Raw genomic sequence first — 26292 nt, forward strand, 5'->3', positions numbered from 1 at the left:
TCGATACCATTACTTGAAAAAAGGATGTCACGTTTATGAAACATACTCTTTTACATAACAAAATATTACAACGAAGTACAAAAATATACTTTTCATAACGTATTCTGTATGCAAGCTAACTCATTTATGTAATTTATCTCTCAAAAATGATCTTGAACATATTAACGATATCTCAGTTCACAAGCAAGAGCGACGATTGTTTCTGATGACGCCAGATTCGATCGTTTTGTGCAAGACACAAATGAGTCTAATTTTAGGATGTAAAGTCAATTTCGGATACGAGGAGGCTAAATAATTTCCCGAAAAATAATGAAAAATAACTTAACAGGCCTAGTAACTTTGTAGGATAAACTGAAGCTAATGTCGAAGAAAAAATGCAAAGAGAGAAGTTATAAATATAGATTTGTATAATACTAACTTATATGTAGCAAGATTTTTCTCTGGTAGCTATTTGTTAATAATCTATTTTTGTGTTCAATATAGTATGTAAAATTACAGTTAATTATAATTAGTGAAATGTTTAACTCTTCAGTTCACATTTTTTCTCCGACATCAACTTCAGTTGGAATCCTGCAAAGTTACTAGGTCCATTAAGTTAATCGGAGCTTGGTGAAAGTGGACCTTATATAAGAAAATTTGTGCATAAAGCACTACATCAAAGTCGAAATCATGCCGACACTCAGTATGCATATTGTATGTACTTATTCTGTGGTTCTTCGTTGGAACTAAATTCCTGCGGATCGGAAATCACATATACAGGGACATTGCCCCGACTTTATTTTGTGAACCTATTTTGATTTTAATTTATATTTTCGCCTTTCTGTATACTATATATAATATATATATATATATATATATATATATATATATATATATATATACACACATTCGTGTTTTGACCATATTGACCGTATTTATCTGGAGACTTAATTAATTATCTTCAGGGTTATGTTGAAATTCCATTATTACTCCATTCTTTACCAAATGTTAAACAAGATTGACATAACATCCGCAGAACATCCAGGTGGGAATCCAGACACGCCTCAGCATGTTGATTAACCATGCGCTTGTAAAAGACAGTTTTCTTCTTTTAAACCAACTCAGCGAGATTAGTTTTTATAAGTATACATATGTACACACATACATGCAGGCATCGATAGAATCCGCAAAAGAAATAAATTAATAAATTTATGTAACAGAAAACGACGGAATCGGCGGAATGAGGCTATAATCAATCACAAGCGTTCCGCCAATTTCGCACCATGGGATCGCACCATAAGGCCGCCGTTCCATGAGCGGAAATTTATAGCGGAATGGAACAGCGCGACAATCACAATTCTACAGTCATTATTCTTCTTTTCTGCGATTGTGGAAAAGAGTCTTGACGGAAAAGCAGTGGCCAATCAGAACTCGCGCTGATAGTACAAAAAGCCGAAATTGTAGACTACCAGCTAGAGTTCTGATTGGCTGCTGCTTTTCCGTTTTCCCGTCAAAATGTGAACGCGCCCTAACTGATTAGTTTTTTCTGCTGAACGCAGCCCATGCCTTGATCGACATCATCGTGCGACTTACCCAATGGCGGTATTTTGCTGATAAAAGTAAAATTTTTCTACAGCTTTTGGGAGACGGGTATAAATATAAATGTTGATCTCAGAGTTGCGCGGGGACGCGCCGGAGTAACGGCACGTCGTCGTTATCCTTGTCGTTAGTGACGCTGATCATGTAACAATATCGGACACGTCGCCGTTCAACGCGCCAAGCCCATCTAAATTAAAAGTTAGGAATATTCATCGATGTCATGTTCAGACATCCCATTTTAACGAAGCAAAGTTAAAATGAGCCACCGTTGATCATCAGCACTACCACGTTGCTGTAATAGTTTTCGATTCGCCGAGGAATGGGTTTCTCCACAAGTCTGCAGGGTCAGGCGTCGCATGAGGCGCTTTTAACCCGTCAGGATGCCGAGATCAAGCTGCTGGAAACGATGCGAAGGTGCCTCACGTCAAAGGTCAAATCCGACCGAGAATATGCCTCTACCATTTCCTCTCTCACCATCCAAGGAAAGAAGATCGAGCGCAACGAGGATCTCGTTGGCAGTCTTATAGCACAGGTAGTTCAATCAGCCAAATCTGTTGAATACATAGTCTGTTCATCAGTATTATTGAATTGCTTGTCAGCTCAGAAGTCTTGTACAAGGCTAACACATAATCGCACTAATCGCACACAGTTTGCTTAAATTAGAAATTGTAAAATCCACCAAAAAAAAGATCTACTTTGACTGAATATGATCTTCGCTTATTTGTGTTGAACACATAATTTTGTCAAGTTCTTGCTACTGAAATTTTCGGCAGAATACTAATAGAAATGTTACAAAATTTGTTAACCGAATATGATTAATTACTGAAACTGAGACATTTCATATGACTATTTACATGATTACGAAATAATAAATTGGTTTTCATTGACAATTTGCTGTTAAATTATATTATATATAAATTCTGCTAGAATGTTTAATATATTTGTTGTTGTGATGTTAATCTGTCATATTTGTTGGCAAATTGTTGGAATAATAGACTTATTCTTTTTGACTGAACTTTTGCACCAGTTCATTTTTTTTCCTTTTCTCCAGGAGGAAAAAAGAGGAAGAAAGATGTAAAGAACTAATGTAAAAATTCAGTCAAAAAGAATAGGCTTAATATGAACATTTTGCTTAAAGTAGATAAGATATATATATATATATATATATATATATATATATATATATTAGGTGTTGGAATTAATTCGTAGCGTTTTTAATGAAAGAATGTTATTTATTTCACATGAGCATTAAAAAATACATTAATGAAAGTACTTCCCATCACTTGTAAAACGCTACGAATTAATTCCAACACCTAATATATATATATATATATATGTATACATACATACATACATACATACATACATACATACATACATACATACATACATACATACATACATACATACATACATACATACATACATACATACATACATACATACATACATACATACATACATACATACATACATACATACATACATACATATATTTTTGCAGAGTTGGAGAGATATAATGGACTCTATTGATCAAACAGCGAAATTGATCAAGCAGCAAGCAGATTCTATTGAAAATATTGTTGTAGATCAGTTAAGTACATTGTACTCAGAAAGAAGGAGAGCTAGAAAACTCTACCAAGAGGAACATAATTGGCTGAATAATCAGTTTCAGCAAGTAAGCAAGATTTATATTATGATGCAACATCAAAGTATAATATGGCAAATAGTAAACAAATTAGATGAACTCTGATTATTATTAAAATTTTCTTTTATTTATTCATTTGAAGCTGACGGATGATGTAACTAGGAAGAAAATGGAGTATCAGAAGAATTTAGAGATGTATAAATTAATGAGGTCACGATTTGAAGAGTATTATGTTAAGTGTAAGTGGTTTATGTATTAGATGGTTTCAGAAAGTTCTACGATATTTATTAGCTCAAAATTATATACAGAATATATTTGTTGAGAAATTTTCAACTATTCGACGTGAAAAGTTTTCTCCAAAAATTTTTTAAAAATGTTCCTACATATTTTGTTACTTTGTTAAAATGTCCCCTTATTTTGTTACACATGAGTTAAATAAAAGACTTCTGATTTTGATTGCTCGTAACTTTGTTAAGAATCATCATACCACAATTAAAAAAATCAGATTCTTAAGGCTGAAATTCTGCTTTATCGAATAGTATAGCTGCTGATTTTTTAAATGTAGAATCTATAAATTTGAGCCAAAAATGTGACATTATAGTCCTTATAATTATTGCGCAGTGGTTAAAAGGAAAGTAATGTCATATTTTTAATAGCAGGTGAATCGTAGCAGTGAAAGTTAGAAGCAATCAAAGAATGTTCCTTTTTATTTAACTTGTAAATAACTCAAGAAATCTAAAAAATTATAGAAACATTTTTGAAAAATGCAGGGAAAACTTCAAGTTTTCATGATAAAAATTTTGCAAATTTTTTTTTGACACGTGACAGATTCACAAAGAAAAATTTCCTTCTTTTTCAACTAGTTTTCTATATGTGAAAAAAAATTAAATAAACTAAAAAATTATAGTAACCTTTTGAAAGTAGAGATTTCTACTTTTAAAGCCCTTTTTTAAATTTAAATTTCGTTCATTTTTGACAAAGATATTGTATATACAATTTTGAGCTAACAAACCGCAGAGCTTTCTAAACAATCAAATAGAAATCATTTTGTATCATATCAAATCTGTTGTATTTGTGCAATAAGAAAGTGGTACAGAATAATGTAATTTCTTTAGCTGGTAGAGGAGGCCGCAAATTAGACGAAGTAAGAGAAAAGTATCAGAAGGCATGCAGAAAGCTTCATTTAACACACAACGAATACGTACTACTACTAGGTGCTGTGACAGAATGTGAACACGATTTAAGAACCTGTTATTTGCCAAGTTTGCTCCATCGGCAACAGGCTATTCACCAAGAATTCATAACTTCATGGTGAGTTTCGTTATATAAATAGCCTTATATATGATATCTAAATACACTCTGCCAAATTTCTAATTTTTTTTTATCATTTTTTATCCTTGAATAAAACCTTAATATTTCATCTTGATTTTTCTATTTGCATCTAGAAATGGAGAAGGTAAAAACTTTATTATAAAAATTAATAGTTATTATTTTTTACATGTACAAAATATTTAAATATCTATTTCCTCTAGGAAAGGAATACTTCAGGATATTGTAAAGTATACAGATTTTACAACAGAGAAATTCCTGGAGATTCATATGAAAGTGCTGAAGGCGGTCGATAGTATTAAGCCTATCGAGGAATATAGAGATTTTATTGGAAAACATAAGTACATATAATTATTTCTATACTTAAAAAATATAATATTTTAATACAAATATTTCAAATTATAATGTTAATGTAGAACTAGGCCAGCATCTCCGATTAGATTTACATTTGATGAGAACCTTGTGGATGACACTTCAGGGAAATTATTGCCAAATAAACTGACTGTCGACAATTTGACTATAGATTGGTTGAGAAGTCGCCTCACGGAACTCGAAGGTTCTCTCAAAACTACGCAACAAAATCGACAGAGCTCACAGTTCCCGCAAGAAAATAACAGTGATTCTAGGTATAAATTTTTTACCACTGATATATGCATCAATGCTTTTATTACAACCAAGTTCGATATTTACTGAATGAACTTTCAAACGTTGTATGTCCTGCACCATTAGGATTTCAGTCTTGGACTATTCTCGTGAAAGAGAAGAATTGAGATTACGTTGCCAGGAGAAAAAATTACAAAGACAAGTGGATGTCATTAGAGGTGCTCTCAATGAATTAGGCTGTGAAGAGTTACCTTCGGGTTGCGATCTTTCTATGGAAAGTTCATTCACTGATTCACCTGCAATTAATAAAGTAAGTACAATCTGAAAAGTAATTTCTTCCTTTTTTGTTAACAAAGAAAAACATTTTCTTAAGATTTAATATTAAATTTCTAATTAATCCTTGATATTAAAGGGGCACAAAGAAGTTTTCTTTTGGCTTAAAAAAAAAAGCCTTTTTCATGATTTTTTTCTAAGAGAAATATATAAGGATAGAAATTTTGTAAATGAAAGTACATATTTTTGACTACTAATAACAATTTTTATTTTATGTTTCACTGAAAAATACTCTCCTTCTCCTAGGTCTTGCACAGCATGCAGTATTTCATGGTACCAGAAATATCTTCAATCTGGTTCATCTGAAACAAAAAATTCAAAAAGAGTCTTAAAGTATATTAAAAATTGTCTCTATTGGATGCTTTTTTTCGATTTCTTTATTTTTTTTCCAGAAAGTTGAAATCGAAAATCGATTTTTTAAGTTTGAAAGTTCGCCATTTTATTAAAAATAAAAAAATTTGAAAAATCGCATCCGATAGGGATTACAATTTTTAATGTACTTTAAGTATATTTAATAGACTCTTTGAATTTTTTGTTTCAGATGAACCAGGTCAGATATTTCTGATATCGTGAAATGCTATATGCCGTGCAAGACCTAGAAGAAAGGGGGGTTCTTTTTCTTTTCAATGAGCATAAAATAAAAAATTGTGATTAATAGTCAAAAATATGTACTTCCATTTATAAAAATTCGATTCTTGTAACTTATACAATATCTATATATTAAAAAAAAAAAAAAAAAAAAAAAAAACATGAAAAAGGCATACTTTTTGAAGCCGAAAGAGTCCTACGCTTCCTTAAGAATGTTTTCAGAAAAAGATTTTTATAAAGGATGTTCCTAGAATAGATTTTAGAAAATTACTTTGTAACAATAATACATAAAAATTTTATGTTGATTATTCTTTCATTTAATTTAAATTGCCTGGAATTATAAGTTAGTTAGATTTGGCCCTTTACAGAGAAATACAGTCGACAACGGTTTGTTCACATTAAGAAGAAATCAGCGGTTCATGACAATATTAAAATCACCCTTTAAATCCTTGCCAGCAATTAACGACTCGAAAAACGGATTGATTAGGGCAAATAGTGAAGGGCCTACAGCTAAAGCAGATAAACATAGCCCCCCAGTTGTATGTGTTACTTTATTCGTGTGATATCCGAGTGCTCGTGTTTTTCTGCGCTCGATAAGATGTTTGATATATCTTACGTTATGTAAACTCACATACAACACATTTGTCCCTGCTTTTGTATTATAATAAATTTTTTTATCCTTACTGCCACGCAGACGTAAGCAGTATCTAGTTTTCCATATTGATATTCTTTTTATTACAAAAATTAGTGCAAAGTTCGCAAACAACTTCGTTTTACTACCATATTTTATGCATTATGGTTTACATGATTTATCATAATTAGAAAATGTTGCATGAATAATGAGCATTTCATGTAGAGTATATTTTATTAATGCTGAATTATGTTGTTATCCATACTAAGCATGACAATTTCACGCATGAAAATAAATATTTTTATATTGATATTTATACATTTGTACAGAAATAAATTTAAAACAAGGCATATACAATATTTCAGAAATAAGTGGCTAAACCTTGGTATCATATTCTATTCTTTTTCGTAATTATCGGGTGATACCTATCCACATAAAATTTCGAGATAAACAAAGAACGTTATATCTCGAAAAGAAGGAATTTCCGAACTTATGTTTATATAATCTTTTTTTTTTTATGTTTAAGGAGAGTAGAATATGATACAAAATTTGACCATCTGTTTCTGAATTACTCTATGGCAGTGAGTGAAATTGCAAAATATTATTTTGTTCCCAATATATTGCTTATTTATTGTAACAATGATGCAATTCAAAATTGCCATTTTTTTAGTTGCTTACAAAAAAGAATAGAAACAAAGGAAAAAAAGAAATAACTTTTAAAAGAATATATTTTTAGGTACCATTACGTGGAATCTCGCATTTAACTAATAATCAAAAAAGTAATGGAAATGGCGGTCCTCTTATGGAGGAAGAATGGTTTCATGGGGTACTACCGAGAGAAGAAGTTGTAAGATTACTCGTCAATGAAGGGGACTTTTTAGTACGTGAAACAATGAGAAACGATGAGTGTCAAATAGTTTTATCTGTTTGTTGGGATGGGCACAAGCATTTTATCGTACAACTTACACAAGAAGTAAGAATAAATTCAATAGAGTATACTAATATACATAAATTTATATAATATTAAAATTAGAAAGTTCAATTCTCAAAATTATTATAATATTATTCGAAGGAACGGATTATATTAATGTACGTTATGGCAGGGACATTACAGATTCGAAGGACCGGCATTTCCATCCATTCAAGAATTAATCAGGCATCAATGGCTGTCTGGCTTGCCAGTGACCAGTCGATCTGGTGCTATTCTTAAGACTCCAATTTTACGTGAGCGATGGGAGCTTAATAACGATGATGTCATTCTTTTGGAGAAAATAGGTCGAGTGAGTAGGCTGATAATAGCTTTCCTGTATGTTTTATATGCCGCTATATATGTTGACGATGTGATCACAGGGAAATTTTGGAGACGTTTACAAAGCGCAACTGAAGACTTGTAAGACTGAGGTAGCTGTGAAGACATGCAAAGTAACGTTACCAGACGAGCAAAAACGTAAGTTTCTACAAGAAGGCAGAATATTGAAACAATATGATCACCCGAACATAGTTAAACTCATCGGTATCTGCGTTCAAAAGCAACCGATCATGATCGTGATGGAACTGGTGCCTGGTAAGCCATCAAATCTTATTACGTTGCATTATGCTAATACCATTAACATCTCTAGCTCTCATTCTATTGTATTAAAATACGAAATTGAAAATCTACCGATGTATACGCTACGATAGTCTACACGCTAATCACTAATTCTAGGTGGTTCGTTGCTCACGTATTTACGCAAGAATGCTAGTACAATAACACAACGGGAGCAACTGCGTATGTGTAAGGATGCTGCGGCTGGTATGAGTTACTTGGAATCTAAATATTGCATCCATAGAGATTTAGCCGCTCGCAACTGCCTTGTAGGTAAGGGTTTCTTTCAAATAACCTTCTTTTTCCTATACAAACTCGCATGGGCGAATCACAGGGTCTTGAATTTCAGATGCAATTCTGTGAGTATCCTCTGCAAGAAGAACAGAGGTCTCACTTCTTTCTCACGAAATGTTATATCGACTTTTCACCAACCTCGGTTAAGCTAACGGTTATATGATTACAATGTGAAGACTAAACATAATTTATTATAAGAAGTGTTCTTATAATCTGTATTTCTATTAATACTTTATATTAAAAATGGATAAAATGTTGATTTTTATATTTTTGGTGAATATTATAATTTTGAAAAAAGTGAAAGAAGACTTTGTATATTTAAACCGTACATTAATTTCATTCAAATATTCGATGGAATAGATTTCAAAATGAGATTTAGATTATGCAAATATAATTTTACAATATTGTTAAAACGAATTCAAGATGCATAATCCTGATCGGTATGTATATATACGAATTATATATCTGAATGCGATGAAATTGCTGTTTATGGTCTTCACATTGATAATCATGTAACTGTTGATTAGTTTAACCAAGATGAAAGAGACCCTAAAGCTAAATTTTAAAAAGGGAAAGAATGGAAAACACTAAATTTGAACTTGAACGAATTACGTAATAATAATGGAATAAAATATAATGTTGTATACTTTATTTCCTTAGGATATGAATGCATAGTCAAAATTTCTGACTTTGGAATGTCAAGAGAAGAAGAAGAATATATAGTTTCAGATGGTATGAAACAAATTCCCATTAAATGGACCGCACCAGAAGCTCTGAATTTCGGTAAGTCATAAGTTTATGTTTACATTATTTAATGTTAAACATTCTATTGTTACCATTGATACATTCGTGTCTCTCAGGTAAATATACATCGCTTTGTGATGTTTGGAGTTACGGGATTTTGATATGGGAAATATTCTCCAAAGGCGGTAATCCATACAGCGGCATGTCCAATTCACAGGCACGCGAGAAAATAGATGCAGGTAAGAAAATGAATAACAGAAATTGACGGAGTTAACTATGGCGAACATGAGTCAACATAATATTGTTATGATATTAAAATTAAGTGTATATATATATATATATATATAAGTGTGTATATATATATATATATATATATATATATATATATATATTATACAGCTATACTAAGTACACTGAAAAATTTTGAGGATTGATTCCTCACAGATTCAAAACGATAAACTTCATATATATTCAAAATGACTTAGTTTCAAAGATATAGGGTGGTAAAGTTCAATGAAAAATTTTGTTTTTTTTTTTCAAAAGTTTCGAAAATCACTCGAATTATTTTGATGAATTTTTGTATATGTTTAAAGTTTCATCAAAATAACTCGAATGGTTTTCGAAATGGTTTTCGAAAAAAAAAAAAAAATGAAATTTTTCAACTTTGTAACCTTGTATCTTTGAAACTAAATCATTTCAGACATATGATTATATGAAATTTCCGTCTTTTTATGTGAAAAATTACCTTTTGAAATCTTTTAGCATACTTAATATATAGCATGATGAAATGTTTCCGCTGATGCGTAATAGAAGAATGAATTTAGATCCAAATTTAATTGGTTGTTTCTAGTATGTTATCGCCATTATGCGCATCGTTTCACTTTATCTTATTGTATTACGCCATGATATATACTTTGTATATAGGGTATCTCACTCTAATTGATCATCTCAAATACTTATCTCTTGACAGTACATTTTAAGGAAAAATATTTTAATCAAAAGTTTTATGAATTAGGGGGACATAAAAAAGTATTGGTTTGACCTTGGTAGGCGCTGTTAAGATCAGGGCAAGGTCATTTTGAATTTTTAAAATAGAACTCTTCATTTTACGTATTAAGGCCATTGAAGGTCCTCTTATTTTCATTTTTACGTAAAAAAACTTTGATCTTGACAAATGTTACGAAGATCATGAAACTGAACAATATTCAAAGAGGTTCTAGCCGTCGGTCGGACACCTTAGATAATGCTAATGCTGACGGTGCTGTAACTTTCAAGTCTTATAACTCGAAAGCACTTAATGAAAAAGAATTTTATTATGTTTTGAAAAACTTCCGAGATAATTATGAGAATATGTAATGAAAAATGGAGAGTTCTATTTAAAAAATTCAAAGTGACGCTTGTCCTAATCTCGACCCAATGCCACTCAAAGTCATACCAATGGTACTTTCTTATTGAAAATTCTCCTTGAAAGTTCTCTTTAAAGTCATAAAACTTTTATATAAAAACATTTTTCCCTAAAATATATTGTTCAAGAGATATTTGAAATTTAAAATTTGCAAATAACCGTTTAAGTCTGATAATTATTTATTTTTCAAATTTGACAAATAATGATTACTAAAGTTATTTCTCAATAACGGTTATTCAGTAACAGATAACGAAATAACGTCTCTACTCATTACCAAGTTGACATCAATTTTTGTGCATAAAATTTAACACTTTATATTCATTTGTTTGCACAAATATTTTAAATAATGAAATATAAAAAATAGATTTCTTAAATGACTTAAAAATGAGAAATAATCCAAAAAATGAGATTAGAATATAGGATATTATAAAAAATAACCAATAACTGTTTAAATAACCGGTTATTTAAATAACCGGAAGTAATAATAACCGTTATAATCGTTATTAAAAAATAATCATTTAGCCCATCTCTAATTTGAAGTGATCAATTAAAATGAGATATATATTTGTTTTACATATATTAATGTATTCTGCCAATTTATGTACACATTGATTGCATCAGGGTATCGAATGCCAGCTCCAGATGGAACACCTGAAGAGATCTATCGATTAATGCTGCGATGCTGGGATTACGAACCAGAGAAACGGCCACATTTCGATCAAATATTTACCGTGGTCGAGACATTAACGCAAGCATATTTATAAGTATTATGTTAAGACTATTTTATGGCCAATAAATTGGTCATGAAAACCTAATAATAATATATAAAATTATATTAGGTGTTGGAATTAATTCGTAGCGTTTTACAAGTGATGGGAAGTACTTTCATTAATGTATTTTTTAATGCTCATGTGAAATAAATAACATTCTTTCATTTAAAAACGCTACGAATTAATTCCAACACCTAATATATACAGGATGCGTCACCAAAATTCGAACAAATCGAACAATTTCTTTAAACAAAATGTTTTTAATGAAAAATTAAATATTACAAAAAATCCTTGGCACTTGGAGGATCTCTATAGAGCACAATTATTCGATATATTCCTCATTAGTTTGAATGGCGGTTTCTATTCTCGACCTGAAGCGTTCGCATGCACGCTGTAATGTAGCGTTATCCATGCCGACGTATGCTGTTTCAATAGTGATCCTTAATGACGCCACATTGGGATGCCCAGACTTGTTTGTGATTCTTTTAACTACGCTCCATATGTAGTAGTCCAAAGGATTTAAATCTGGGGGGCCAGAACATATCGACGTTATCTGAAAGCCAATTTTGAATCAAATGACTCGTATGAGCCGATGCACCATCCTGCTGAAAAACATATGGCCTTCCGGACACCACAGTTTTCATCCACGGCTTCACTATATCCATCAGAACGCACAACGATTACCCTGGGTCATCCAAAATCAGCGCTTGAGCCCTTTCAACTGCACGGGTCCTCGCAGTGCGTTCTTTCGAGTGACTCTTTCTCGCTGGCATACTAGAACCTTCTTAGACTGTTCTAAAGTATATTTTGCCACAACGTCATAAACGGTTGATCTCTAAACGAATATCGAAAGAATTATTTCCGTTGAGCGCCCAGTGCGAAGACCTTTGATGATCGCAGCTCTTCGATTATACTCCGCACTTGGTTTCAACATAACGAATTTGCCATTTTGAGAATATGACTGTTTACTAGAAGGCTTTCTCGGACGCCAACAATCTCTGGCGGAGGCACAATATAGCGGAAAATTTTAATTTAAATTTTCCCGGATTTTGGTGTCGCACCCTGTATATATATGTATGTATATATATATATATATATATATATATATATATATATATATATATATATATATATATAACTTCGAAAAAATATGAAATGCTCACAACCAAACCGTATTTTATAAATACATGTATCAAGAAAGAATGTGATTGATATAATTTTTGTTTGATTCACATTAAAAAAATATTTTAGATCCGATTTTTTAATTTTTGGTTATAACTTGTGATTAGATTTAGCCTAATATTTTATCCAATAGGCTTCATCTATGATGGTGTCATGAAGAATGAATTTATTGAACATCACGTTAAATTTAAACAAATTAACAAGATAATGAAAAATTGGATTATTAAATTTAATATATTAATATATTAATATAATTTAATATATTAATATATTAGATTTTGGAAGAGAAACGTTTACCTACAAATTAATTGCTGACAGCACCATTTGCCCACATCATATTTGCCTATAGTTTACCTACGTGCATTGTTGCGCATAAATATAAAATTAATAGCGTTTTCTTTTGGCTGCACTATCGTCCACTAGTGCAACACTCAGACAGTGTAGTGTGTTTCCTTGGCTGGTGATAGGCGAACTCATTCAGTGTAACGTGTTTCTGTGGCTATAGTGTAGTGCAAATTTTATGTACGAAGTGGGGTTTTGTTACACGATCTCAAAGAGACCGGTGTAGAGCCAGTGTGACATTAAAAATTTGAAAATGAAAGTCAACCAGCAGCAGAATTAAACATGATAGCATGAAGTAGTGAAGTGGTGTATGTACACTTGTATAACACTGATGCAGCACTTATAGGCAACTGGTATAGTGCGAGGTTACACTCAGTGTATCCCAAGAGAAAACGCTATTAGTAAATAAATGATTCTATACAAAATACTTCTTCTATAGTGCAACATTCCAACGCGGGACAGGGCCTACTTCTCATGAGGTTTTCGCAACAAAGGATTTTTCCGGAATTAGATTATAGCCTAATGTTCAACTCTCAGCCTGGGTGATATCCATTGATATATGGGACTACAGTTTTAATGTCGGATCCGCGCTGATGATCAAAGATCTTTTAATCATCAGATGATATCATTTTCGGCTCCTTAAATGAGAAAAACTGTATAATTGAACGCAGGTGAGATTGAACTCATTAAAACCCATATCTACAGATCGTGCGTCAATCGCAAAAAAATAATATCATGCATCGTGTATCAAAAGTAAAGTCATAACATATTGCTGCAGGTAAACATTCATTCATATTCTTTTTTTTAAACATAATGCACTTTAATATTCGCCTCTCTTACCCACCATATTAATAGCTTTTAATTGAGAAATAACACTGAGAAATTAGATATTAAAGTACATTGTAATAAAAACAATATGAATAAATGTTTATTACTGGCAGCAACGTACATTAGGGCTTTGCTTGTGATATATGATATGTCCTACCTTGCGTAGGGATCTGTCTAATCATTTTGATATTTATTACTTTTAATGTATTGTAGACTCATCTATTTAGTAAGGCAAAGATTTAATACATTGCATGTAGTCACAGTATTTTTATCGAGTTCGCAATGAAGCCCGTATTTCAAAATCATCTTTAACTTTATATGTGCGCAAAAGTGCTTGTAGATAATCTACCTGTAAGGTAATAATCTATTATGTATGCAATGCAATTTGTACGCAATAGTGTGGTATGCGAAAACGTGCCCCTTTTCTTTTAATTTTATATTTGTGTGCAATAGTATATGTAGGCAATTGAGCTGTAGGCAATAATTTTTGTGCGCAAACGAACTTTAGGCAAACGGTGCTGTAGGCAATAATTTTTGTGCGCAAACGAACTTTAGGCAAACGGTGCTGTAGGCAATCAATTTATAACCTTCTCAATTCTGATTAAATGAAGTGAATCTTAACACTTTCGATAATTTTATCTTTTTTTTTTAACTAGAAGCAGAATACAATAAACTTTAATCTAACTGATTGCCGCAGAGTTCTGTTAAATATTAAAATAAGAAAAAATATATAAAATTTGTTTTAAAATATCGTTTAAAACTATAAGTGTTTGAAATTGGAGGAATCTACTTGTTACCAATCTAAACAGAGAAAATGTCAAATTTTGAATACGAGAAATGTTAAAGTTAAAAGATTTTTGAATTTATTATATACATATATATTTTTAATGAAAATTTTTAATCAAACATTTAAAATGAAAATAAAATTAATTAAATATTTTTACTTTAAAAAATTGTACACTTTTACATTAGAATATATTATAATATTTATTTCAAATATTAAAAGAAATGACAAATAAAACAAGTCACGCGATTGTGTTAAAATGCAGAAATAAATTTAGTAGATAGGAGATTTAGTCATATACGTATAATACTTTATTATTTCGACTGATTTTTCGAGTCATTTTCAAATAATAACAAAATTTTAAAAATGTGCCCTCGATTATCGAAAAAATAGATATTGAGGAGAAGAATATTTATTTCTTATGCAATATTTCCCAAAGCAATTGTTTTTTTGTTTGATTTTCAAATTAAAATTAACTTCAACTGTTTAAAATTCATTTTGATTAATTTAAAGTTAGAATACAAAAAGATATATCAGTGGCAACCAACTATAATTTCTAAAAGGACAGTACTACATTAGTGATTATGAATGTGTTAATTAATGATAAGTTATAGATAATTTAGTTATTAAAAACAAATTTTAAGACATTTTTTTTTAACAAATAAGATGGAATGATAAAAAACAAGAAAACAGTAAATGATTTACCAGAACATGGTATAAGCAGAAAATGACAAAAAAAGGAAAACAATTTTTTGAATTATTTTGTCATGCTTTTCCTTGATATGCTGTATTTATATATATAATACATATGTGTATATCAGTATAAAACATATATACGTCATCGTGAAACCATGTCAATGTGAATGCCATTGCTTATATTTTTTATTAGTAATGTTTAATTATAAGAGGGATCCAATAGCGCGCATTGCTAATTAATCAATTTAAAATAAAATATTCTCATTGGTAAAACAGTAAAAAATTACTAGACAGCCGATGTGAATGAATATGTGCTAACGAGTCCCTCTCTTTAACTGTTATGTTTTATAAATTATTATAATATATTATATATATTTCTCCGTCCATAATTCAATTTATGATTAATAATATTATTATAATAATATTGTTAGCTCTCTCTCTTTCTTACATGCGCGTACACGCACATACACACAGGGTGAGTCACTTAAAGCTGCTGCATTTTCCATAACAATAGCCTTTAAATATACCGTAAGAATTAAGGATCATTTCTACAGGCCGAAATCTATAACAATGATCAATCACAGTCGATTATCTTCCTTAATTGATTGTAATTGATAAATTCTTACAGATTGCGACATAAGTTAACGGATTAAGGGGCTCGTACACTTTCCATAACAATAATCATAAGACATACTTTCTAAATTTCTTGGAGTGTGTGAAATCTCACTTCAAAAGAGTTAAAATACTACTACATTGCAAAAGAGTGATTTTGCACTCTTGAATAAGAGCGGTAGATTTTCATTCTTTTTTTTTTAGAGTGAGATTTTATACCTTTGGAGTGAGATTTCTTTTGTTTGGAATGAATGTCACTCCAAAAAAGAAAAATAAAGTGAAAGTATGTGAAATAAAATATGATACTAAAAAATTGTTTAGTATCAAGGAAGGGGGAGGGATCATCATGCGACTTCAAACATTTCTTTTCATCCTCAAAAATTAGGTGTTACTCGAGTAATCGGTCTTAAGTGACTTACCTTTTGTGTGTGCGTGTGTATAGATAACTTGAATACGTTTGTATTCACACATAATTATGACATAGCATGGACTTTATTTATTCAATTCTATCATCTGTTGTCTATGTTTTCTTTCATATTTTGTAGTATTTCTCGAATGTATATATATTGACTATACGTATTAAATTGTATAGGCGCGTATTCAAACGTATCTTATATTTATGTATTTATTAAATTTGTCATTTTCCATTAAAATTGAAAGTACAGTGGAAATATACTTATTTTCAATATGAAAAATTTCCAGCATATTTAAGATTCTATAGAGTGTGTTTCAAACTCGATGCACCTGTTAATGGCAGATTCCTAAAATTATTTTAAGACGAAAATTCTAATATCAAAATGTTTAGGTTTTATCCTCTCCCCCGGTTATGACATCCCCGCCTTTACCTCTTTCCCGTTCTTCTTCTAACGCAGAATCCATTTCATCATATAGGTAGTATAAAAGTCTTTAGAAAGTATTTAAGCAATATAGCTATATATCTTGTATATCCATTTAATAAATATTTGCATGGAATCTCGTTAAATAAAAACACGTGAAATGTCACGAAAAAACTAATACCGCTGATTTTAAGTCTTTAAAGGATATTTTAGTTTTTAGGAGAGAAAAGGTATAATTAAGAATCTTATAGTATAATATTTTAATTATAAGAGCGTTTCTTATTTCTCTAATGTAAAAGAAAGGAGCAAGGAAAGGGAGAGAGAAACAAAATCTTATATTTATAAATTATTGTGTAATATATAATCATGATGAAAATGATATGTAAATGCATGTATCCATTTGTAGTTTATGTGTATAAAATTTTAAAAGTTAATTACGCGCTCAAAGTAATGATCCAAGATTCTTGTAATTTAGATGTTCTGTTTCTTACAATGTTTTTGTTCAAACGACATCAATGTATAACATTGCACGCAATTATAAGAGGTCTTTATATGTATAGATTACATAAGATTCCGTTGAGTTCACTTTAATGTGTTATAACATAATGTAATCTTCATATAGACACAATTTATTACTTGTTATCTTTTACGTGCAATTATGTGAAAGACATTTATGTTGTTTCTATATGTATATAAAATACTCAGTGGTATTGTTGTGTAATACATAAATAAAGACAAATTAAAACAATAATAAGAAAAAAAAACCGGACAAAAAGGAATAGGTACTAAAAATCATGTGCTGATATTAAGATAAAAAAGAAATCTTATAATATTATAAAATTTATTACAAACGAATGTTACCGAATGTAACTATATGTTCTTTAACATGACAAAATCGAACGTTTCTATTAATCTTTTAATCTTTCTCAACGATGAAAATTAAAATACTCGCAATACATACTTCAAAATTAACATTGCATTATTTTCTCTGAAGTGGATAATGTTTTCTCTTATATTAAGAAAAAAATATCTCATATCAAATTGAAAGACTGGATTGACTTAAAGTGCCTGCGGAATCAGCAACAGATGTGTAAACCGCTAATCCTCATATTATAATTGATGGAAAGTTAACAATTAAAAACAAAAAATTAATAGTGTCCCATTAATTAAAAACCAAACACTGTATAATATAATTCTGATCATACAGTTAAACAATAATAAATTATGAATTAACGGTTTAAACATCTGTTATGGTTGCTGTAGGCAGTTAATACTTTGAGTCCATTCAGCCTTTTAATTGGTATAGGATATTTTTTCTCTTTAAGAGAAGACATTATCCACTTCGGAGATAATGAGAGAGCCTCAAAGGGAGAGAGTGGCAAATTGCATCACATGTCCTCGTCCAATCAGGACGAGAGTCACCAATTTTCTCCAATCTCTTCCATGCCTATGGAGCTTTGATGCCCATGTCTAATCAGAGGAGACGAGTCACGTGATATAGTTTGCCACTCTCTTCCTTTGAGACTCTCTAATAATAATGAATAATGCATCTTAACTTAATTTTGAAATACATTTTTATGAGCATTTTAATTTTCGTCGCAAAAGAGGATTAGAAGACTAATCGAAATGTATGATCTTGTCATAATGATACGTTTTGTAATAAATTTTATAATTTAATTTTTCTTTTTTAACTCTTCCCGAACAAGGTAGAAAATCAACATATGGATCATATGTGAAATATCTCATACCCCATGCTATATCATAAATATCTCATACCCATGCTTCATCATAAATATATTATAATTTAGAATAATATCTATATAGAAGTCTATGGTCACACCTGGTTCGCAGAGAATTAAATATCAGCGCATGATCTTCAGCGTCTATTCCCTCTTGTCCGGATATTTTCTTAATGTTTTTAATCAAAGAAAATCTTATTATATTTTGTTTAAATTTTTTTAAATAAAGATTTTGTGTGCGTGCGTGCGTGTAATTAGGCCTGTTCTTTTTAGCTGAACTTCTTATACGGTTTATTTTTTTTTCTTTTTTTTTCCAATGTGGAGAGAAAAGGAGGATGAACCGTGCAAGAATTTTAGCTAAAAGAACAGACACGCACGCACGTAATGAGGTTCCGCTCGATCAGTCAAGTTTCATGCAGTTTACTATATTGGGAACAGTTCATGGCATGATCATGGCACACAAAAAACTTAAGGCAACAAGATATAAGTAGTAAAGAAATCAACATATTGGATTGGCTGTTTATGTTATGGCCTTACTGTGATTGGTCAATTCCAGATAAGTTTATTGCTTACGTTTTACTGCTTAAACTTTTTGTGTGCCAAAGCCCTTACTATACCATAATTTGAGCTGTAAACTATGTTTGGTATCCTCCTAATTATAAAATTAATCAATTATAGCTACTTTTCTGAAGAATGGAATGATTGACTTGTCAGTTTCATAACTACAGATCAGGGTTGAGTAAATTACTTTTTTTAAAACTAAATTAAATTAAAGTTACAGCCTTGAAAATTTAACTTAATTAAAACAAGTTAATCCATAATGAAATTAATTGAATTAAAGTTAAATTAATAAAAAAAGTAATTTAAAAGTTTAAAGTTAAATTTGGTCTGAACGAACAATAAAAAAAAAAGAAAAAGTTTAACTACACTATTTTACATAATTTTTGATATTTTTTCTTCACATTTCCTTTCACATTAAAGAATCAGTGGTTATTTTTGTTCACAAGTAACAATTATACAATATAGAAGAGATAAAATTACTAAATTATACGGGTTTCAGACCACCCTTACGACTCTTTTATCTTCGCAAGATAAGGTGCAATCGTAAAAATATTCCGACAAGAGATGTAGAGTTTAAAAAGATCTATTTACTGATCTTATCAGTTTGACCTTAGGTCGCCAAGATCAGGTCAAAGTCACGTCGTTTTTTTTTTAATGGAACACTCAACTTTTTATTCCAGTATCTAATAATCGATTGTCGAGAACTTTTCAAAATATTAAATAAAGTAATTTTTCATTGAGTACTTTTTGAGTTATAATGCTCGAAAATTACAGTACTGTCGACATTAGCATTACGCAAGGTGTGCGACCGATGGCTAAGACCTTTTAACATTTGTCAAGAGTAAGACTATTTTCATACTTCTTATTTTCATATCTAAATGAATCTAAAATTTTCATATAAAAATGAATTTTTAGCAAAAATGAAAATAAGATGAATAATTTTCATGTCTTGATCTTGAAATGTTATCCAGGATATCCTGAACAACATTCAAGAAGTTTTAATCGTGTTTTGGAAAGTTCTCGATATCGCCTATTAGATTTTGGAATAAAAAATATGATGTTCTGTTTAAAATAATCAACATTACCTTATTATTTTTTAGATGATATGATTTGGTAACTTTAAATGCTTATATACAATTAAAAACCTATTATAGTCTTGACATTTTAGTATTACAATTTTCGTCTTAAAATAATCTCAAGAATCTCCCCTTAGTGTTGTTCCAATCTTTTTGGGACTGTATATCTATACATATACTATCAGTAAAAAGTTTTGGATCACCTGTATAAAACGTAATGGTCCTTCTCTTAATTTAAATAATAGCAATTTGGATTGATTGGAATAGTCTTGCTAATGTAAATTGATGACTTTTTTTAGAACTGATTTGAGTTCTTAGAGCCAACCTAATTATCAAAATCTATGCATGAAATTATATTAAAGATTTCACTGAGAAAAATGCCTGATGAAAATGGTGATTATATCAATCAAAATTTTAGTTATCACAACTAAACTCTAGTAGATTTAATCAGAAAACTCTGATTTGTACATTTTCAATAAGAATTATATCAGGCATATAGGCTATCATCTCATTACGCAAACTCATTTTTATTGAATAAATAGAGAAACTCGCGTTACATCCAAACTTTTGACTGGTACTGTATATACACACGCATACGCATACACACGCGCGCGTGCGCGCGCGCGTATTTTTTTATAAAAACGCAACAGACATTTTCACTTTATCTTTACACTTTCCACAGACAAAACTTTCGCATAATGACTTAAACTATTCCTTATATTATATTAACTCGTAGAATTTAGAAAACTCACCACTCAGAAAAGCCTCCAAATTATAAGTATAATTTTATGAGTTCATCACTAACAGCTGATGGTGTTAGAATTCCCAAGTCCGTGAACAACAAACTGATGTAGTGAGGTGGAGTATAATCTACCAAGGGGTGCTCCTTTTTCAAATTCTTACTTAAAAGTACACTATATGTATACTACAACAAGCAATAACGCATTTTATGGATTATTACATACAGAAAAGATTCTTTTACATTGTTCCTATACAAAAGTTATAACTGGTTTGAAATGTATACAAATATAATTTACCTTAAATTCATTAGGTAAATCTACTTGATTTAAAGGATAGATTCTCGAAAATTTGAAGCTTTCTGTCAGTACATAAAATGGTTTTTTCACCTCTTTTGCACACATAGCCATTGTATATGTACCTATCTATAAAAGAGAATTGGAAAAAATACATATATATTAGGTGTTGGAATTAATTCGTAGCGTTTTACAAGTGATGGGAAGTACTTTCATTAATGTATTTTTTAATGCTCATGTGAAATAAATAACATTCTTTCATTAAAAAACGCTACGAATTAATTCCAACACCTAATAAATTACAAGAGAATTATATATTTCCGTTGAATGATCATATACCTTATTAATCACACCACCACTTTCTGCAACACCTTCTGCTCCAACCATTACCATATCTATGTGTTCCATCACATATCCTACTGCAGAGTCTAGTATCACTGTACACGATATTCCCAACTTTGTTAAGCTCTGGCACATCTCTTCTCTGTTTGAAGGAAAAAAGTTAAAAAAAGAAAAAGATAAGAACACAAAAGTTGATAATCACAAAAAAGATATGTATTTTATCATTGAAAAACTTCACACATACCCATTATTGTCAGGTGATGTTGATGTGACATATACTTCAAATATTTTATTATTTGCAGCAGCTTCCTTCATTGCTTGCAGCACTACTCTTGATTTTGAATGCGTAAGTATAGTCTAATAAAATGATAAAAGTCAGAAAATAATGGAAATATCGCAAATAATTTAAGTCTGTTCTTACCGAGCCATCAGTAATAAAGTGTGCTGCAACCTTGGCTACTTTTCCTCGAGCTGCAACTAATTTCTCATAGAATACTTTTCCTCTTTCCAACATGATCCCTTTGCATTCTGCGATTGACTAATAAAAAAAATAAGCATCAACAAATTACATTATTTATAGATTAAATTTCAAGAAATTTATTCTCAGAGTATAAAACAAAATCTAAACGATAAGTGTTCTTACAGATGTATCCAATGTCGCTAATGTGATGAAACGGAGAAACAATTCACTTCCTGAAGCAATTGCGGTGACCGGAGTTTCTGTGGAGCGCATAGCGTCAATTGCATGCTGTAAGCAAATTCGAAGCTCCTGAACTGTCTCTGCTACAAAACCGAGAAGAGTATATGAAAAATAATACTTTGTGTACGCATTTTTTGGACATTACAATAAAATATTAAAAATATAATGCATGCACACACAAAATGTTATATTTTTTAAATATTTTATTGTAATGTCCAAGAAATTCACTCAATACAAATGTATACAATAAGGATCAATATGTATTTATTAGGTGTTGGAATTAATTCGTAGCGTTTTTTAATGAAAGAATGTTATTTATTTTACATGAGCATTAAAAAATACATTAATGAAAGTACTTCCCATCACTTGTAAAACGCTACGAATTAATTCCAACACCTAATATATTAATGTATTTATATTAAATATTCTTAAAATACACATGTATATATTTTATATCAAGATATATAAGTATATTTCTAATAATACTTACATTTAGAATGTTTTAATACTTTTAATAAGGTGCGAATGGCAGCCATGCCAGCAGAAACATCTTTCTCATTTTTTATAATGCTGTTGAAGTATTGACATATTTCTGTAAAAGTTTATCAAATGGTTATTTTTAGATTCTCATTTGATAAGACTCCTACTTAAAAATATTTCCCATTATAATCTGGTGAAAATATTTTGGTAATTTATTTTAATAATTACTTACCTTACTTTCAATACTAAAATTAAGTTTATTCGATATATTCTTACACAAAATAAACAAGAAAATTTAATGGAAAAAGTATCTATAATGTTAAACATGAAATGATCATTGTATTACAATGGCTGTGGTCAAAATCTCACTACAAATGCTTTGAAGCATTTGATGGATCAATTAGAAGAAAGAATTTTACAAACTGACCAGTTAAAAAAAACACTTCAAAGCGTTTGCAGCATTGCGTTGATTGTACACAATGTCTCTTGTTGGAAAGTTCCCCTTGTCAACAAGTACATATTTCATTTTGTACATTTTTTTCTATCAATGTACATGTTCACATCGCAATATTAATATGCTAAGTAGATATTTTTACCTGAAAGATTGACAAATCGCATCAGATTCAACGATTAATATTTTACTTTCTGATAAAGTGATACTTTATACAGCCAGATTCTTTTGCTTCGTGTAAAAACGTGAACGAGCATAATTTTATTAAATTAGATGACTTAGATAATTTGAATAATTATCAAATTCATCAGTCCTTTAAAATACAATAACATTTTTCACCAGATGTAAGGAAATAAAAGTACAACGCTGATTTCATGTACCTTCTTTATCCATTATGACCTATTATTTTGATTGTAAATGATCGTGATGATTGATGACAATAAATTAACGAAACAGAAGCAAATTTACTTTATATTCAGCATTAATATATAAGATATTGCATAAAATATTATGTGTTGTCAGCATCAAAATTTGAAACACCCATCTAAAACCTGATTGCGCCACCGATCCAAGGTTATGTTCAGATCATGGTGGAAGGATTATGGCTCTGGCACACCAGAGCGATATTCGTCACGTGTGACATGCGATATCCAATGAGTGTACAGCTTTACCGATATTTTCATTTTAAAGATATACTTTCAAAGGTAATATTTCCCTAGTTTTACGTATGCGATACTATTCAAGAATAGAGCCCGTGGTCCTTGTTAACGAGGTAAACTTGGCCAGAAACCAAAAGGATTACATGAGCCTAGTTTCCACAGGTTAAACCGGTTCAGGGCATCAATCATAAAACTTTTTTCCCAGGATGAAAAGTGAAAAGTGAAAAATTTCTCCATTAAGTTCAATGGTTAAAATTTTCACTTTTCACTTTCCATCCTAGGGATAAAGTTTCATGATTGATACCCAGAATGTAAGAACCAACCAACTACAGCATTCCCCTGTCGTTCAACTGTAACAGAAGCACATTGGAGGATGTTGGACCATGTAACATAACAAACCTAAAGTTCCATCATGCTCTTATCATATCTCCTATTCATTTCAATGACACGCTAAACATGGCAGCTTCCAGCTGAATCCGTTCCACTTTCTCTTGATTCTCTTTGAATGGATGAACATTCTTTCTCTATTTATTAATGCCTGATTGGTTGTTGTTGATCCAGCAGAACTGTATGCTGTGTCAAAGTGTACCCCTAATGAGAATATGACATAAAATAGTTAAATGTCAATAAAAGTAAATAAAATGGTGAATTATTGTATCTTATGCAAGGTATGCGCTACCACAATCTCTACATCTAGTTTTCACAGGTAAGTATATTTCATATATAATATTTACACTATCGTTATATGAAAGAAGTTAATCATCATAATAATCATATGTAATTCGTCATAATATGTGTTATTGTTACGTTATAAGGCAGTTATATTTATATTATAGTATTTGTTGAGTACTCATATATATTCACATAAAATAGTTTAATATTTATAAACTATATGCTGTTTCCTTTTCTTCATAATATGATTGGCAAATTCAGCGAGTTACAAATAAAGAGTATGTAAAGTAAAAGAAAGAGGAAGGAAGAGAGGAAGGGAGAAGGAGAGACAATTAATGAGACAATGTTATAATAATTAATATTGTAAGTTACAGGTTCCCGAAAAATAAGGATCGAAGAAGCAAATGGTTGCGAGCAATCAATATGAATGAAGTTCCACAATGTGCTCGACTGTGCTCTAACCACTTTAAATCATCAGACTATCAAGAAACAATATATGGACTAAAAGCGAGTCTTAAAAAAACTGCTATTCCTAAGATTATTTCTCAAGAAATCAATTCTGATGCCAACAATAATACAGCAGCATTTAGTGAAAAAGAATTTCATACTGAAATACAACAGGTAGTTGGAGAATGACTACATAATAGTAATCAAATAATTTTCAGTATAAAAATATAACTGTGATAAGAAACATATTTTCAGAATATATGTAAAGAACAATCCGAAATTAAAATAGAAGAATGCAGTATGGAATTTAATAATGCTGCAAAATATAATCCTAACTCATTGAAAAGGTGTGATATTTTTGGCTAGTATATTATTATCTTTATATATTATTATCTTTATACTTATATTAATGTATTCTTTTTCCAGAAAATTAATGGAGAATGAAGAAATAGACTTTCCTTTGAAACATATTAGACATATGAAAGATATTAATGTATACGAAGTATCTAAAAATCAGGACGAAGCAAAAATGGTATTAGAAATTGCCCTGGAAACAATTGCAGAACAGGCAAAGAAAATACAACGTTTGCAAATTCAAAGATGTAAACTAAAAAACCGAGTGCAGAGTTTGACTGAATTAAATAAACATTTACATGATAATAATTTCTAAGAAAGTTTTAGAAGATATGAACGATGTTTCTTGAAATATATATATGTTGTGATTATCATACAGGATGCATCACTATACAAGTCATCATTTAATGATAATATATTCAGTAAACCAAAATTGCTAGCAAATTATCATCAAGTTAGCATCAAACGCTGTCAAAAATTGATGTCAGATCCGGTGCATTTTATGTTAACAATAAACTGTTTTGCTTCTAAATAAAACTTGTGATAAAACTAGATTACAAATTAGCAGTAAAAACTGAACAAGTTTGGCATAGCATTATTTACAACAAAACTTGCTAGGTTTTTGCTGCCAATTTACTATCAAGTCATATATATTTATAAATATTAGGTGTTGGAATTAATTCGTAGCGTTTTTAATGAAAGAATGTTATTTATTTCACATGAGCATTAAAAAATACATTAATGAAAGTACTTCCCATCACTTGTAAAACGCTACGAATTAATTCCAACACCTAATACGTTTATTTGTATTTTATTACCAATTTGCTGTCAAATTATGTCAGCAGATTTTGTTACATATCTGCTAGCAAATTTTTGATGTCTGATGAATCAAATTCTATATTAAATTAATTCTTTTTTTGTTTATATATGCTTATTGGATTGTGTTCAGAAATTTATTCGAGTGCACCCATGTATTATTTATCCTCGTT

General features: G+C 30.3%; 3 protein-coding genes and 1 long non-coding RNA gene across 11 annotated transcripts; 3 read left to right on the top strand and 1 right to left on the bottom strand.

The window, feature by feature from the left end:
- The first annotated feature begins 1538 nt into the window (after window positions 1–1538).
- FER (tyrosine-protein kinase Fer) lies at window positions 1539–16736 on the top strand. 4 transcript variants are annotated; one of them, XR_015547258.1, is made up of 16 exons: window positions 1539–2110; window positions 3083–3256; window positions 3369–3465; window positions 4342–4537; window positions 4759–4896; window positions 4972–5181; window positions 5285–5468; window positions 6448–6618; window positions 7447–7683; window positions 7814–7990; window positions 8061–8274; window positions 8416–8568; window positions 9250–9372; window positions 9450–9572; window positions 11360–14337; window positions 14385–16736. XR_015547258.1 is itself a non-coding variant. In XM_011057859.2 (15 exons), exons 1-15 carry the CDS (start codon window positions 1898–1900, stop codon window positions 11500–11502), a joined length of 2553 nt encoding a protein of 850 aa, XP_011056161.1. In that variant the 5' UTR covers window positions 1539–1897; the 3' UTR covers window positions 11503–16736. The 4 variants fall into 4 exon arrangements, 3 of the variants coding, with proteins under 3 accessions (XP_011056161.1, XP_011056162.1, XP_087269039.1); XM_011057859.2 differs by having other exon boundaries at window positions 11360–16736; XM_011057860.2 differs by lacking the exon at window positions 6448–6618 and having other exon boundaries at window positions 11360–16736.
- Window positions 4863–23950, bottom strand: eIF2Balpha (eukaryotic translation initiation factor 2B subunit alpha). Of its 4 annotated transcripts, none has more exons than XM_011057862.2 (9): window positions 23552–23950; window positions 22731–22832; window positions 22184–22323; window positions 21962–22078; window positions 21785–21897; window positions 21538–21682; window positions 21202–21327; window positions 20917–21089; window positions 4863–5454 (listed from the first exon to the last, which is right to left on the bottom strand). In XM_011057862.2, exons 1-8 carry the CDS (start codon window positions 23562–23564, stop codon window positions 20937–20939), a joined length of 909 nt encoding a protein of 302 aa, XP_011056164.1. In that variant the 5' UTR covers window positions 23565–23950; the 3' UTR covers window positions 4863–5454; window positions 20917–20936. The 4 variants fall into 4 exon arrangements, with proteins under 4 accessions (XP_011056164.1, XP_087269040.1, XP_087269042.1 ...); XM_087412914.1 differs by lacking the exon at window positions 23552–23950 and adding an exon at window positions 23317–23522; XM_087412916.1 differs by lacking the exons at window positions 4863–5454; window positions 23552–23950 and adding exons at window positions 5669–5793; window positions 23317–23524.
- On the top strand, window positions 21745–22920 carry LOC147907322 (uncharacterized). Its single transcript, XR_015547259.1, has 2 exons — window positions 21745–21886; window positions 22186–22920. It is a non-coding gene; the product is annotated as an uncharacterized LOC147907322 (long non-coding RNA).
- Window positions 23951–24394: 444 nt separating the features above from the next.
- On the top strand, window positions 24395–25840 carry LOC147907323 (uncharacterized). Of its 2 annotated transcripts, none has more exons than XM_087412918.1 (4): window positions 24395–24536; window positions 24871–25123; window positions 25205–25296; window positions 25376–25840. In XM_087412918.1, exons 1-4 carry the CDS (start codon window positions 24451–24453, stop codon window positions 25617–25619), a joined length of 675 nt encoding a protein of 224 aa, XP_087269044.1. In that variant the 5' UTR covers window positions 24395–24450; the 3' UTR covers window positions 25620–25840. The 2 variants fall into 2 exon arrangements, with proteins under 2 accessions (XP_087269044.1, XP_087269045.1); XM_087412919.1 differs by having other exon boundaries at window positions 24397–24536; window positions 24877–25123.
- Window positions 25841–26292: the final 452 nt, after the last annotated feature.

The sequence above is a fragment of the Acromyrmex echinatior genome, chromosome 14 (genome assembly GCF_024713525.1).
Source record: "Acromyrmex echinatior isolate Ae372 chromosome 14, ASM2471352v2, whole genome shotgun sequence".
Lineage (NCBI taxonomy): Eukaryota > Metazoa > Arthropoda > Insecta > Hymenoptera > Formicidae > Acromyrmex > Acromyrmex echinatior.